This window comes from Oenanthe melanoleuca, chromosome 1A, assembly GCF_029582105.1.
Source record: "Oenanthe melanoleuca isolate GR-GAL-2019-014 chromosome 1A, OMel1.0, whole genome shotgun sequence".
Classification (NCBI taxonomy): Eukaryota; Metazoa; Chordata; class Aves; order Passeriformes; family Muscicapidae; genus Oenanthe; species Oenanthe melanoleuca.
In genome coordinates, this window is record NC_079334.1 from 14,512,436 (window position 1) to 14,529,345 (window position 16,910).

At 41.2% G+C, this 16,910-nt stretch overlaps 1 protein-coding gene across 2 annotated transcripts in view; it reads left to right on the plus strand.

The window, feature by feature from the left end:
• CREB3L2 (cAMP responsive element binding protein 3 like 2) overlaps positions 1-16,910 on the plus strand; it is a 75,763-nt gene extending 58,853 nt beyond the window's left edge. For both annotated transcript variants that reach the window (XM_056482416.1, XM_056482415.1), the window contains exons 8-12: positions 195-263; positions 7,438-7,537; positions 8,448-8,574; positions 9,250-9,475; positions 10,292-16,910. In XM_056482416.1, the coding sequence (XP_056338391.1) occupies positions 195-263; positions 7,438-7,537; positions 8,448-8,574; positions 9,250-9,475; positions 10,292-10,367 (598 nt within the window). In that variant the 3' untranslated portion in view covers positions 10,368-16,910. The remainder of the gene's footprint in view (positions 1-194; positions 264-7,437; positions 7,538-8,447; positions 8,575-9,249; positions 9,476-10,291) is intronic.

Sequence of the window (16,910 nt, forward strand, 5' to 3'; positions counted from 1 at the left end):
TAATGCAATATCTTCTATATGTTTCACACGATGAAGTGTGATTAAATATTATGACTGAAGTTCATTGGTGTAGTGTTTCTTTAAATGTAGGCAAGATCATAGAGCTCTCAATGAAAGCAAGTGTGGCTTGTTTTACAATCACTTGAATGAATAACTGATGTTTTTATATTTCTCTTTCATTGTGCTGTCTCCAGAGTTGAGACCTGCTCAAATGAAAACAGTGAGCTGCGTAAGAAGGTTGAAGTCCTGGAGAACACGAACAGGTAAGGTATGGAGATCATCAATGAAAACTTGGTAGCGGGATATTACCATGGAAAGTGAAAATCTGGAGGTTAAAAGATCAACTAAAATGTGAACAATAGCTGTGTCTGATGGGGTTTATGTCAGAGAAAGATGTGGAAGGCCAATTATTGTGAGTGCAGTGGGATGTAAAGCATGGAGGTTTTGATGTCATGTCTTAAACTGTCTCCCCAGCCTGTGCTGTGCTTGAAAAACCTTTTAGCCCTCTTTTCTGAATTCTTCCACTGCGCAAGGGAATGTAATTAGCAATACAGAACAAAAAAATCCCTACAGTCCAGCTCACCCAATTGTCTTTATTGGTTGAAATTTTGCCAGGAAGCCTTAACCTGAGACATGACACTTGCAGAAATTACAGTGCTGAAACTCAAGAGTCATTATTAGTTGCTTATGCACTACTAGATGTCATTGCAATTATTGTGCAACCCTCTAAGCATCTCACACCCCAGAATTCCCTTCATTTGGAGGGGAAAATCACCTTCTTGCTTCTTCGTTTCTGAAGAAATTGGCGACTCAGTGGTGGCTTTTTCAAAAGACACATGGCAGAAAATGATGAATAGCTAAGCTTTTAATTGGATGTTAGCTGAGAGTGCAGTGTCAATCCTGGCTTATGGTCAGTGTGGAAAATTTCAGTGAGTAGGTACTGGAGGAGCTCACTCTTAACAATTCCCAGTTAGAGGCATTTGCGGTGATGGTTGAATATTACCAAGGAACATGATGGTGGCAGTGAAGTGTGGGAGGTGGCTGGGTTTTGAAGATAAGACCCGCGATCATGGAAAGCGGCCTTAGAGCCGATCTGGCAACCAGTGCATTGCTAATTGAGTGGCCCATGTTGTTTCTAATGTCTGGATCCAATCTCTGATTTCAGAAAGCCAGACCCTGTAGCACTGTGACTTGCTGGAGAGTGTCTCCCACACACTGCTCATGCATAAAGACATCTGCTGCTTGCTTGAAGAGAGCCAAGCCATTTCTATGCCTCTTCAATTTTCCCCTGTTGCTTGACGTAAAAGAACCAGGAACTATTCTGTAGGTGTGGAGTAGGGATGCCTCACCCAGAATCTGTCCCAGAAGGTACTGAAGCCAGCTTCTCTTAGGAAAAGGTGCAGCTGTAGATTATCCCCTTGGGGACAACATGTTGTCAATCCAGAAGCTGTCTTCCCCAGTTGAGATAAATCTGGCCAGCTGTTTTCATCTCTGAGCTGTTGAGGATGCACTGATGCTAACACCTTTGTTGGTGTTGTCCGTCCTTTCAGAAAGGTCCTTTAGCATCTTCTCTATTATTTGATGATCTTAATTCTTTCATGCTAAATGCTCTGAAAAGTTTTAGGTAAGTGATATTATCTCCAAATCCTTCATACTTTGGCCATGTGGTATATTGTTTCCTTCCCTCTGCTGTAGCATTGATATTGATCTGTAATCTCATGCAGAGAAGCAGATGCTCGTCCTGCTGCACAGAAATTCCTGTAGTTCATGGCAATGCTGTTTTGGCTATTTAGATATCAAATCTAAATCTGTGTCTAAAATCTGCTAAGGCTTACATGTGAAGTACTGAGAAATTTGTTCAAGTGCCTGCTTTCATCAAAGCTCAGTTTTGTAACATATCCTATGATAGAGTTTTTCACCTTAACTCCAAAACGCCACTTTTCCTAGTTACCATATAACTGTGCAATTGTGAGAATGGTTCCAGGCCCTGGTTTAATGTACATTATGCACACCCTACAGTGAATTCAGATGTCTCATTTCCTCATTGGTATTTGTACAGAGCCTTGGCATGACATCCAGAAACTGTTAACGTATTTCAGAACTTGTCTTGACAGCATCCTATAGGTGGAATTTTCATCTCCTCCATAGAGTCACAGAATCAACTGAATCTAAGTTGGGAGCAGCAGTGGTCAAAATTATTTAGTGTCAGTTTGGTGTGTCAGATGCCCGAATTGATGTGCTTAGGACTTTATTTCTCAAAGTACCTAGCACAGTTATGCACACATGTATCTTATTTAATATACCCAAAGCAGAAGCCTAGTTGACTTTAGCTGTACCTTTGAGTGCTCATTACAGTATAAAATGAAGACATGATTGAAGATATTATCTAAAATTAGATCTACAAACATCAGAGGTGCTCTCCCATTGTGAAAGATTGTAAGAGCGGAAGAAAGATAACAGGAAAAGAAGAGCTATGATTCCATGTTAAAAGGATGCATTCAGTTGTAGATGTAGACAAAGCTGGACGTTGGACTTTGACCTTGTTGAAAAACTGGGCTAAAGTTGCTTCCCTAGAAGTGGATGAACATGTATTGCTGTCAGTCACTATCATGTTTGTTAGTCTAGCTGGGTTGAGAAGAACAGGCTCCCCCGGTCGTGGGGAACTGGCTGGGAGGGTGGGGCCAAGTGATGCCCATGGCGTCACGTGGCCTTGCCCCCCTGAAGGGCAGTTTCCAAAACATACAACTGTTGAGCAGCAGTTTCCTTTCAGTATGTGCAATCTTTAAGAGTATATTAATCTATATACAGAAAATATTTACATAGATACATACCTAAGACTTCAGGGAAACCCTGCCTGCATTTCAAAATCTGATTCCAAACCATGGAAACACTAGATATTTTTTTCCTGATCAAAGTGTCCCTTCAATACTCTCAGTAACATGAAAACATTTAGAAGATTCTTCCTTGAAAGCCAGCCTTAGCCTGAAGATCTGGGTCTGAAAAAATGTCACATCAAAGGTGCAAGTGCGGTCAAAAATTTGCATCCAGGAGCATCTCCCTTGGCATTCAGGCATCTTAAAAGACAAGGCAAGAGGCTGGGGATCAAAATGCCGGAGTTTTTAATTCTCATTACTGTGAGCGGGTGAGTGCAGCATTTCTGTCAGCTTTAGTATTAGAACACTAGCACATATTATCTCTCCTAATTTGTATGACTCGACCCCTTAAAAGAAACCCTTCCAAGTTCCTTCCTAGGCAGTTTTCTTCAAAACTAAGGAAGTACATGTTTTCATGCTTATCTGTTTTGTTGTATAGCCACAAGTGAGCCATTGGTTTGAGTAGTATCTAAGCATGTGGGACACTGCTCTCTTAGAAAGCAAAGGGTGTGAGAAGAAGCTGGCGCTGACTATTGAACTGAGTTGTCCCAGTCACCAAGAAGGATTGACCCATTCACATTTTGACACTGAGACCAAAGGCAGAAACTGCCAGTGATCCAAAAGGTTGCAAACATTCTCTGACACCAGTGTTGCCTACCTGGGAGCCAGCTCTGTTTGGGCTTAAAGACAGTTTTGAAACATCTGGTTCTGCGTATGACGTGTTGAGAAGTGCTTTTGCTTTTCACTTTTGTGGAGTCTGTATTTGTAAGTATCTTGATGATCCCTTTTCCTGGAGAAATCATAGATATAGGATCCAGCGCACGTGTGGTTGAGAGTGTCAAACATGGACAATGAATGCAAGTGGCTGCCAGAGTTGCTCCCGTAGAGTAACAGTTGCCAGCTGTGTAGATCTGCACTAACAGGCACCTTAAAGGCAGTGCCTTGTAAATAAAAATGGGATATTCTTCCATTTCTCCAATTCCCAGTCATCTAAAGATCTAAAGTTGCACATTAGTCTGACCCACCAAGGGTTTATCAGCACCAAAGCTGCCAGACTTCACTGATTTTCTTGGTTGTTCTTTCATTTGAGACTGGTAAAGTCATTTTACCAAATCGTTTTCAAGGAGTAAAGGATCTAGGTTTACGTTGCAGTGAGATACCTTGCACTTAATTTCAGGCCACTCTTACAATATTTGACGAAGCTTGGCAGTCCTGGTGTAACTCCTTACTTTTAGACCAGCAGGGCATTGGTTTTCATGCTGTAAGATCTTTTATGAAAAATTGCTGGAGATGTTTTTTGTAATTCAAATGAGGGAAAACTGTGGATTTAAGTGGTCTTTCACTTCAAACCCTACTTTGGGATTTGTTCCCTTCTCTGAAAATAGGACAGGCAGAGAAGGAATAGACTAATTTTTCTCTCTCCTTATCAGAATTATGTTTTATTCCTCACACAATAGGAACAATTATCTATAAACTTTCGATTAAGATAAAGTGTTTGGTGTCCCCTAGAAGATGTCTTGTTTGTTTTTTTGTTTGTTTGAATCAATGTTGGATTTTTAAGCAGGAACACTGACTTGAGGAAGTCTCCCAAGTGGTTCTGTAGTGACAAGTTTTCTCTGCTTAATTAAAGTATCACTGGAAGGAGAAGGGAAGGCTTGACTTGGTCCATACTTTGGTAGTGAAAAAGCCTCTTCTGAAGATGAATATATGTGAATATGCACCAAAACCAAGACATCACAGACAGACTAAGTTGCTGGCAGTATGTGGAAGGAAGTGCAGGAGTCTTCAGTCACTTCACAGCTTTCCTATGAGGTGCATCCATTGGAAGGGAAAAGTGTAAAAGCACGCTCACACCTCCTACAGAATTGACCCTCTAATTGAGTATCCCCGGGAAATGTGTCAGACACAGTGAAAATAATCCCTGGGGATGAAAACCCCCTTAGCATGCTGTCTTGGGATTGCATTTTCTCCTATTAGGACTTAGGTATAGGCAGTGCATTCCACTAAAAGCATTTGTAGCCTTTCTGCTGCTATTTAGAGGGAACATCATAGTTGAGGAAAGTCCCTTTTCTGCAGGGCAGAGATGTGCTCCTTTTTCCTCTCCTAGTCCAGATCATCCATGCAGCTGTCTGGTCACAAGCTTTTGCGTGGGAATCTTTTGACCTCAGAATCCAGTCTTCCACCATTCCAGATTCAACTAGAGAATAAAAGCACCAAGGAGTGTTCCATTTTGGCAGTGGCAGGATAAACTGATCTCATCTCTCATCAAATTTGTTTCTTGTTCTTGCCTTGGTTCTTGCTCACCGTTTGCAAGTGCACCTGTATCCTGTCAACTCCAAACATTGAGTCCTTCTCTGTTGAGAAGAAAACAGTAGCTCTGCTCAAACAGATAAACAGTTTGGGGAAGAAAGACATTTTATGCGAAGGTATTTGGTAAATAAGGTGGGGGATGAATCTTCCTCTGTGTACAGGAGACCTCAGAATACCTGTCTAATTATACTTTTCAAATAGACTGTTTTATAATCAGCTCTCTGAGCCCACTCTGCCCAACAGGTTTTTTAAATTGAGCATGAAAAGGCAGAGATGAGCAAAATGAGGAGAATTGCCTTTCTCTGTTGATTTCCTCACCAGCCATTAGCTATTTTCTCACTGACGCCTCCACAAAAAGTGGCAAGAATGATCAGCATTTCAAGGCTGCTGCTGCTGCCAGCCCCCGAGCTGAAGAGGAGGAGAGCTCCTTCCTCCTCACTCTGCAGAGCTGTTCTGCATCGAGCCCAGTGAGTCAGGCCTGAAATGGGGGAAGGATTTAGTCTTCCAAAATACTACAGAACGTTCAGGGTTGAAAGGGCATTTCTGTCTAACAGAGCTGGTGGCACGTGGTGGCAATACTGTGGGTGATGTGTTCTGTGCCAGGAAATGATGTGCACAGGTCTGGTGAACCCTGTGCTATGCAGTGGATGTCAGGAGGAACTGGGGAAGAGATGCCAATGGGAGCAGGGAGTAAAGATGGTCTCATTTATGTGGTCTCTTAATTTGCCTGTGGTCTCTATGTTGCTGAATAAAGGATTGCATTGGGCATATCGCTCTCTTTTTTAAATACTGAGTTGCAGAGTAAGCCATGCTCGCAAGATCGCGCAAGATATCCTTTTGTAACAAGTTGAGAAGGATCTGCTGGCCCAGACAAATCTGTGCTGTGAGAATGCCTTGTGCTCATTTCAGGATGTATTCTCGAAGTCCTTTAATTCATTAAACCCTAATTAGCAATGAGCATTGATGTTTAAAAAAATCAGTGAAAGTAGGCAGATCAGTGTATATTGGAGCTGTGAAGGCACCTCTGGGTCTGTCCTACAATTTGCTTTTAGCCAGTTTGGTCTTAAAATACTCCTTCCATTTTCTCTGACATGCTGACCTTGCCTCTTGCTTTAGCTTTTGAAGTAACAGCCTCCAAATCTTTTTATGGATTTTCTATGGTGTATCCTTCACATTAGATTGTGAAACTTACCGGAAAAGTGAAAAGTGGACTTGAAAACTAACAGCATATTTAGCATCTTGTTACAAGATTATGCTATATTTGTGTTGAGGACAGGCATTTGCGTTGCTCATAGATTGTTAAAAAACTGCTGTGAAAACCCTGTACCAATCATACTTTTAAGTAATTTCCCATTTAATTTACTTGTATTCTGACTGTTGTAATTGATGGTACAGCAGAAAAAGTCAGAAAGGCTCTTCTTCTGGGACTGTTGAATCCAGCCACAAGAGAATTGTCATTGTGGTTGGGACCTCTGGAAGACACAATCAGAGTACCACTTATGCATCTCCAATTTTTGTCAACTCTGCAGGATTTAACAAATAGCATCAAAGTGTTGTATTTAATAAATGAATGTGAGAAATGAAGCCTGTGCCTATGTCTGGTTTTAAGTCCTTCTCTTTAAGAGTCAGCCAGCATGCATTCTAAACCAGTAAGCAGCAGGTTTTTGGGAAAAGGAGGTTTTGATAATGAACTGTATAACCAACTAGAGCAGTTGGGGGTTTTGATAAGTAACTAGAGCAGTTATAAGCTCGATTTTGTGTCTTTGAAAATAATGGCTAAACTCCTGCTGAATTCATGACATAGAGTCTGATTATATATGCAACTGGTCACTTGCATGTAGAGCAGTTTCAGTTGTTACTGTGCTATTTTGCATAGAAACGCCAAAAATGCAATTTTTATTTATACGAACTTACTGAAGGTACTAAAGAAGTAATTGTTCAGAGACATCAGCTGAGGGTAAAGCAAAGACCTTAAAGTTCCAGTGCTAACACATGTAAAAACTTTTACATTTAAAAATTAAAAATGTTACTTGCTAGTAATTTCAAGGAGAAGACTGCTTCCATCCTTGAGAAATTAAGTAAGGATCAGTCACTGTCTTACCACACTCTGTGTGGGAGAATTACATTAGTTTAACTTGATCTACCTTATCCTAAATGTTATATTATTTCCATATATGAAATTTGAAACAAAAATCTATTTAAAAAACAAGTAGGTCAGTGTGTGTGATGCTTATCTGTTGTCTTTGCTTTCCAGAACACTTTTGCAGCAGTTGCAGAGATTCCAAGCCATGGTTGCTGGCAAAGTGTCCCGCTCGTGCAAGGCAGCTAGCACACAAACAGGGACCTGTCTTATGGTGAGTGGCACTAAGGATGGGAATTGTAAGGGAAGGAGAAACTCTTTCCACTCCTCAAAGGCACATCTCTTGTTCTGCAAAGCCTCTCAATGGAAAATTTGCGGCTGGGGGAACTCCTTTTCATGATTTAATAATTTTGAGGGAGGTGAGACTTATTGCTGATGAAGATTAATGTTTGTGGGAAGGTACTCAGTTCTGGAGGAGATTGGGCCTGTGCTTTTCGTTGGGTGCTGCAGTGATGAAAGAAGAAGCTATGTTCTTCCAAGGGACCCACTTTATTATTTCCTGCGTATTAATATGTGGGAAATGGTTTCTAGGGTTGTAAAATGGAAGTAAGGGTGACCTTTGAGGCTTGGTTCATTTTATACCAATAAAAATAAACTTGCTCAACCAAATAAAAATATGACTGAGGCTGTAAATCTACCTCTGTCCTATTTCAGTAGTAGTAGTAGTCGAGATAAGAAAATGAGTAGAATGAAACATTTCTCTCCTTATACTCAGCTAGCAAGTTTCCTTTATACCTAAAGTGCAGTAAATTGGTGGAAAACATTTACAAGACCTAAGCTGTTCTCCCAGTCTAGCCTCACTTTCTCTGGGAAGCAAGACTGGGGCTGGCAGCAGAAATAACCTTGGAAATCCTCAGCAGTACCTGTAAAACACACACAGCAGCTTTATCTGCATTTCAGTTTGGTTAGTAAATAAGGCAGCTGGTCAGAATGGTGCAGACATGGAAAATGAACCCCAGCATTGAAACGTGCTCTTTAAAGCACTGTATTGTTATTGTATAGGTGCCTTACTAGATATGCAGTGATGAGAATGTCCTCAAATGATTTGTTTTGATAAAGTATCAATTGTCATGTGCGCATGTGGGTCAGGTGCACTCACCTCTTCTGCATCCTCCCTTTGCCAGATGGTGGTGCTGTGCTTTGCAGTAGTTTTTGGCAGCTTCTCTCAGAGCTGTGGGCCATATCCTTCTGCTACAAAGATGGTGTTGCCCAGGCAGCATTCCTCACTAGAGTCCTACACAGATTCCATTGGTAAGTGACAGCTATTCCAGTATTGCTATTTGCTTGGTTGTACTTGAGTACTTGTTTTCCACACTCTTTCCTAACCCCCTTTTCAAGCACCTCTTGCATTTCTGCTTCTTAAGTGGCCATTTTTTTATGTACACCTGTGTTTTTCTAAGGATAGCTCAGCAAACTATGCTGGTGGCAGCAGACTTCATAAAAATGAGAAAAATCTTTTCCCCACTAGCCTGCTTGATACTTCTGTTTGAAGAATTTTTTTGTCTCTCTTTGCAGAACGGAAGTTATTAGTGTAAGGTAGCAGGGTTTCTACTCAGTAGCAAATGTCCGTACTATTAAAATTCACACATTATTTCAGTTGCTGTTTTCTTTGCCAGTGTTACCAAAGAGTGCAAGGACAGAATGGAAAGCTGTTAGTATTACATAATCATAATGAACCAATATATTATCTAAGTTATTATTTTGTTTTGTTTTGTTTTGTGAATAATTTAGAGCTTTTTGATCCCCACCTGGACCGTTCCTGTGGTTTCTTTCTTCAGCTATCAAATTGCCAGTTAATCACTATGAAAAGGAAAGGCCTTTGCAACTTTGGCTCTGGTCTAACAGTTTACATATTCTGAAATGACTAGGGCTGTTCTCGGAGCTGTGTGTTTCTCATCTTATTTTGCCTTCTGTCTTTGTATGCAGTGAGGTCAAGGAGTCTACTAATTTATGAAGAGCCTCACCAACAGGAGGAGCCAGCAAGCCCAATCTCCTTTGCAGATCGCAGTGACAGGCAAACAGACACCTCCAAGTTCACAACACTGTCCCTGGAAGCTGTGCCAGGGACACAGCAGGATGATATCATGCAGTTCACAATAGCCAATGAGACAAGGCTAGAGAAATCAGTGCTGCTGGGCCTGCAGCAGCACAGGTGAGTGCAGGGTGGGGTACTTGTCACATGGATGTTCTGTGTCACTCTTGTTCATGCCTGAAGGCCAGAGGTCACATTAGCAGCTCAGCTTTGCTGGGCACAATGAAGCATGAAGTAAGAGTTTCTTTTTTATCTGGAGAGCCTATAGGCAAAGTCATTGTTGCTCTGGAGAAGTGGTTGCAACAGAATTGTAGTAATACAGCTACCAAACTCAGTACTTCTGCCAGAATCCTAATCCCTGTAAGATTGTTAGTTGGGCCTGCCCACTTCTTTAAAGCACTTTCTTCTATGCTTCCCAAAGGAATAAGCTTTTGGCAGTTGTATGGAAGTGTGAGGTTGTGACTCACTGGAATTTCAATGAGGTTAGGGCATGAAGAGCTGGAGTTTCTCACAGCAGTGATTTTCCACAGCATTACTGTGAAAAGTTTGCAGGACTCAGTCTCAAGAGACAGATGTGTAAAATTATCTGACTACTTAAGTTCCTACACTGAGTTCCCTCACTTTTAGTATATATGTAAGGGATTTTCTGTCTTTTTTTTTTTTTTTTTTAATCATAAATGTAAGTTTTGCAGGCCTCTGAAAAGAGAGAGAGTCACTGGTTTAAATATGTGTGCGTCTTCCTGCTGCATCTTTGCTTGCCTAGAACCAAAGAGATGACTACTTCAGTATAATTCAGTATGTTACCAGACTCAGCTAACTTACAAATACCTACCTGGTAAATACTGAATGGCTCTTTAGCATTAGCCAAATCAAGCAGAATATGTACTTTAAAAAATTACTATTAACATGAACCTTTGTTTTTTTTATTCCCTACAGAGTCAACTCCGAACTAGAAGGAAATGAAACGCTGAAGATAATTGAAATAAATAGAAGAGTCAATGCCACCTCTTAAAAATAAAAAAAGGCCTTTTTTCTTGACTTCCCTCTTTCCCACATATTTTCAACCAAAGTTCCCCTGTCATCCTCAGTGAACCAAAGTACAAAAGAGAGGGAGTTCAACTTCTGCATTGACTGGTGAGGCTGTGACTACAGATGGAATCTCGTCTTTGTAACTCCTTTCCTCATGTCGCACACATGTCCCTGTCTCTGCTTTTATCCCTTTCCTGTCTAACACTGCAAGGGCAGGATTGAATTATGATGGCGGATGATGCCAGCAGCATGTCAGTGACTGGTGGGTGTGTGTGCCTGTACATGCACACGGGCCTGATCTGAGCACAAAGACATTCTGGAGAAGGGTGAGTTGTGTGAAACCAATGGGAGCATGTGGGTGATAGGTTTCTTGGGAGAAGGTGATTGAGAGAGAGAGGAGATGCAGCATGATGGTGCTTACAGTCTCACCACAGCTCTGTGCCTACCAGTCTGCAGCACTTGAGCCTTTTGGGGGGATAACAAAGCACATGTGCAGCCTGCTTCTGAAGGGACAGGAAAGGGCACTGACACTGCTGTGTTCACAGCACAGGCAGGAGAGGGCTGGTCCATGATGCTGCTGAATTTCCTCCCCTAGCTCTTTCTCTTCTCCCCTGCAGTCTCTTCATCACTTAGCAGGGTAGGTTTCTCTGTGTATTGAAAGCAGTCCTGGTAGGCTTCCCTGCTTCCACCCTTGAGAAATTAAGCAAGGATCAGTGTGTCTTACCACACTCTGTGTGGGACAATTATGTTAGTTTAACTAAATCTGTTTAGAAAGCAGGGTTTTTTACATTTATGCAATATTTTAGATCAATACCCTTTAGTCTGCTTAAGGCTAATCTATTTAGCTTAAGTCAGTTCTTTCCCAACAAACTAAATCAATGTAAGGCTTAAACCAGAAGTGCCTCCTGAGAGAACCATATGGAATTAATTTATTGGCTGGTTGATGAAAATTCTTGTGTAGACCTGGTCTCAGATTGTCTTGTGTTTTCCTTTCCTTGCCATCTTCCTGTTACTGTTGTAAATAGTAATTATTAGCTTCCAAAAATTCTGTTCAGGCAATTGCAATGAAGAGAATTGAGCTTTCCTAACCCTGCAAGTGATGTGGGCAGACCCTGAAATCGAACACACAAACATCACTGAACACCCATTTCCTCCCCTTAAGCTTGAATTGTCCTAAAATAAAGCCATGTATCTTATTTTCCTCTTCCCTGCTTTTCCAGAGATGTGATCTGAGACCAAATGCTTTGGGTACAGATAGGCCCAGCTCACGCCTAGAGGTGATGGATACTGTGTTAACTGTACGGCAAGGCAGCCTCTGATCTGCAGAGCTAATTGTGTAGGCAGGAGACCTGTCAGAAGAGGAATGAGATGAGCATGTGGTGAGGTGAAGTGGCTGGCTTGGGCTCACTGAGAAAGCCAAGTGCAGTGTTCATGTTTGATCCTGGTCCAGTACTCTTCTCCATGCTTTGTTTCCTTCTTGTCCCGTGTTGCTGTTGTCCTCAAGTGTCCTCTCTCTCTCAGTACCCTGGTCATGCCTTTGCCTGAGCTGTGCTTCTTGCAGTTTGTCCTTGCTGGGGCATAGTTGAACTCAGTCCAGAATTTGAGCAGAGTTTTATCTGGTTCTTACAGAAGGGCACTTGTGCTCCATTGAGGATGGATCTAATGTGAAAATCCTAATTCAGCAGGCTAGCATAGCTACTTTACAGTTTACCAGAAGAAGTTAATTAAACAAAAAAGTAATTTGAACCTCTTTTTTATCTTTTTCCTAGTGATAAATAAGGGAAAAACTAACCTACAGTTACAAATAATTTTTTACTGTGTACAGTAGATATTTCCTGCAACTATTCTATTTTGTAAATTATTGAATTTTTATTTTATTACAGCAGCTGTCACACCAGCTTCTTTCTTGTTCTTCATTCTCCTTAGACTTTCTTCCTTTGGCATCCTATTTGCCACCCTCAGGCCTCACCCAAAATTCAGTGAAATGGGTGGAAGGGATTTGGTGAATTAGAGGGGATTGTGGATCAGTCCCCTCTGTGCCTTTTTAAGAAGATGATGAGTGAGAGTGAAACAAATGTCTGACTCCATGAGCTAGTACTGAGTTCTGGTGTACAGATGTGCTTTTCTAGGTAATGCCCTATTCTTCTATGCAAGTGCCTTATTATTTTACCTGAGGTGACAATGAGAGGAGAAATGCTGTTGTAGTCTGTTTTGCAAGTGTTTCCATCTTGGCATGGGTCAACCTCCACCATAAAGTCTGTTTCCCTTCACAGTGATCCTGTTGGGTTGTCTGAATCATTTCAGTATCCATTAACAACTTTTATGTTTGGGTTGTTTTGTTTTTTTTTTAATGGTTCAAGTCTTCACATAAACAGTGATCGCTTGTGAGTGCCACAAGGGATGGCTGCATTGCTCGGCCACTTGAGGTCAGCAAAGTGACAGGAGAAAGTTGTGATTGACCCCAACTGGGAAAGGTCACAGTTTAAAAAATTCCTTAAATCGTCTTTTTTTTTTTTCCAGAGCACCCTTAGTTTTTTAGTTTGCTGCCTTTGAGGACAACCAAGCGGTTAAATGTTTTGCAAAAGAGACCCCAGGGTGTGAAACACAGCACCACTTACAGTCTTGCACAATTTGCACTGTGCAGCCTGAGCTCCTGCCCATTGCCAGCTAAATAGATCACCTTCCATTTCAGATACAGCTGGCTGACTTCACTGTGTGAAAACCAAAGTGGAATTATTTCTCAGCTCTTAAAGGATAAATTATTTTGCACAACAAAATGGCTCCTCCTCTCTGAAACCTACTGCACTGGCCACCATTAAAACTTTGCCCTTTTTTTGGTTTAATTTGGGCATATTGGTTCAAATCTGGTTAGAAGTTAATCATGTTTCCATCCTGAGCATTTTAAACTGGCCATGGTCTCTGTACTAATTCATCCTAGCCAGTATGGCCATACTGATGTCTTATAAGTGTATAATAATCTATTGCTATAATCTTAAATTGTGTAATCCTTTAAGTTCTTTTCAGGTACTCTTTTTAGGGAATCTCTTGATCTAGCACACACATTGCTTGGGGATTTATTGTATTACATATTGCTTTATAATAAGGAAAAGCTTTGCTTCGCTTTGGTATGTTTGTGATTATTTTTCTTCAGAGGCCTTAATAGGACAGGTTTTTCTGCTAGGGGCCAAGGAATCCGCTGTCATCACCTACTCCCAGGCTGTTGTGTGGCAAGGATCCCACAATCTCCAGAGGGAGTTCATGCCTGTATTCTATATCTAGCAGCAGATGGGGGAGGCAGGACAAGGTGCCATTGCACTGCCAACCTCAGCATCCAGGGGTGACCCCGGTGGGAATGTTGATGCACTGCAGACTATGTGGAGAGGCAGGCTCTGTGCTCTGATTTAAGGGCATAGGGCAGGACTAGTAAGGCATATTCAGGGAAGATGCCAGTAAGTGCTTTTAGTTAGTTCAGCTCTTATTATTTGAGGCCTTAGCCTTCTGCCAGTGTGCTTTTTCTGATGATCAGTGGCTTGGTGCTGTGGAATCATATGTGTGTGTATGGACAAGGTAAGCAAAGATCTTGTGTGCTACATAATTTCTATTTCCAGTAGAGGACTTAAGTGAAAAACTTGAGTCCTCAGCTATAAGGTTATGTTGCTCATCAGCACAATTTTATACACACTAGTAAACTTACCTTTTGCCTATAGCTTTAAAGCATGTCTAGATCTGTTGGGTCTTTTCTTCTAGGAAGATAAGCTATGAAGAAATGTAGGGTATTATTTTATATATATGTATATTTTAAAAGTCTGGAGCACAGGGCATGTGATGTTTTTAACCTTGTTACCAGTGTGTGGATAATATTGGGGTCCTCCCCCCAGACTATTTGTAGTTCTTTGCTTCTCTTCTTTCATTTCATCTGTACCACTCAATAATTTTCAGCAGCACAGACTAATGGATTAGGCTGAGGTTCTTAGGCTAGATCCCAGCTGATACAACCAGCATGGCTCTCACACACTGCTCTTGGAGGCTGCAGGTCTGACTTATACTGACAGGCGACCTCTTCCTCCACATCTCTCTCTGTAACAGTGTATCTCGATGTGTTCTTGATTCTTCTAACATGGACCAAAAATTAATCCAAAACCTATTTTTTTCCCTGCTAAAGAAACCAGCTCACCTCTCCACTCCCATCCCCCCAAACTATCAGTGGTAAATTCTGTCTAGACGCTTTCAGAATGTAGGTCAAGTAAGTGGATGATGCTAATTGCTACGTTGGGAGGGATTTCCACTGAGTATTTGGGCTCTAGATTCTAGCTAATGCCAAGAGGCCATTGTTCAAAACCCACACAGCTAAGAACAGAGGAATACAGAGTATTTTTATACTCTTGGTGACTAAAATATTTCTTTCTCAAGTCACTAATTAAAAAGGGAACATACTCTATTCTGAAGGTGAAATGATAGGTCAGTACTTTGTAGCTACAAAAGTTGTCCCAGCCTATATAATAGTGTAGTGCAATGATGTGTTGCTGCTTTGCACTTTCTGGTGTTAAACTTTAACAACTTTGGGAGCTGCAAAGGGGAATGGACCGATGTGTGTTTTAAGTAAGGTCTTTACAAAGAAAATGTCAGGATTCAATCAATTTTGTAGCTTTCTCACGGCCAATAAAGTGACATTGGGCATTCAGAGAATTTGTTGAAGGTTGATCCCGATTAATACTGCATTGCTTAGGTGATCAGCAGTCATTATAGACTCCAGGATTAAGAAGGAAATTGCAATTTGGTTTTCTCATTTTTATGTAAGACCTTTTTCTGCATTACCAAAGTGTGTGTATATATATATGAATCAAATTCCTGTGTTGAAAAAAGTGCATCATGCAGGAAACTCATTTGTGATGCTGTTTGGATCTGATGCTGACTGGAGTTGGGATATTCTTTATTAGCAGTAGTCTGATCTCCAGATTCTTCCTCCAAGAGCTGCAACTAAAGAGATAAGAACAGAAAATGGAAATGCTGGATTTGTAGATCCTGTCTTACAGAAAGGGTGAAAGAAAAGGCAGGTGAAGAAACTCCTCACATCAGGGAAACCTTCTAGTTCTTGATTCCATAAATCAGCAGTGATAGCCTCTTTCATTAGTTATCTGCTAGGTTTAGCTTTACTCCTATTTCCCTTGCTCTTTAATGCTATGCAGTCCTGTTTATGCATACCTGACCTGTATGTTATATCTCACTTTACCCTCTAAACAGCAGGTAAAATTTTTTTTGAACCTTAGCAGTCCATAATGAAGGGAGTGGAAGAGAGAGAGGGGGAAGCAGAGGCAGGTACTGAATTTTTTTAACAGAACTCTGCACATATCTGACTTTACCATAACAGATTTTAATCCAGTTGTGCTGATATAATGGCATCTTGCTTTCTTCATTTGTGCAGTTAGTGAGAATGAGTGTGAGTGTGTGTGCATCTGTGCACATGTGTGTGGTGAAGGATCAAAAGGTGTCAAAAACAGAGAGTTTTCTTAATGTAATAAATGTTGCTAAATAAAGTTGTCTACCTAAACACCACAGGACACTTTGGGCTTGGTGCAGCAGAAAGTCCAGGCATTTCCCTCTGAAACCTGTTCACATTCCACATCACCCAGCACTCGTAAAACTGTTGTGTGAATTGCTGTCTGTGATTAATTGTTGACTGAATGTTGTTGCACTGTGTCATTTTTGTGTGTGCGCATAGACTGTCTGGCCTTTCTAGAGAGCAGTTCTGGCTTGCTACAAAAAGAATAATTATTTTATATTCTGGTATCATTTTTGGTCTGCAGAATTATGGCTTGGATGCTTTCTTTTTAAATTATTTTTTTTTCTTTGAGTGGTGTAAATTAGCCTTGAAAGGTGGCCCCTGGGAGCCATCCCTTGGACGCAATAAGGTGCCAGCAAGGGGAAGCAGTTTCCTCTCAGAGGGTGGTGCAAGTACATCCAAGTTTCCCCCGAGACTCACTAGGCCTTCTACGGGTAAATTACTTGGTGTTGCTCTCTCAAAGAGAAATATCCATGGCTAATTCCATTGCTTTGGGCCATGCAGAACAGCACCTTGTGATTAAGTCACTCTGCTGTGACACCCCTAAGGCATTTAAGCTGATCTTTCCCTTTCCCTCTGTTCATGTGAATGCAGTATAGGATGACAGGGACAGTGATACTAGTGCAAAAGCACCTCTCTTCCCCCCAGCTCCTTGGTAAATGTCACTGGGGCCTCTTCTGACTGCAGATGTCTCTATTCTCTTACCATGTATATTTAACTCTGTCTATGTTCAGTGATCTTTCTATTTTTGTACAAGTACTGTCATCTGGATACAGTCCCACCTGATTTTTCGCACTGCAAACATGTCCATTGAGTGGAAAGAAATTGCTCTTTTTCCTTTTTAAGTCATCTGCCTGATTGTGTGAGAGACCAGACTACTTGCTTTTGTAGCCTAAATATGTAGGTAGTGAAATATGTTATGCTTTTCATTTCTTGCAAATAAATATTTTCTGTAGAAAAAAGCAA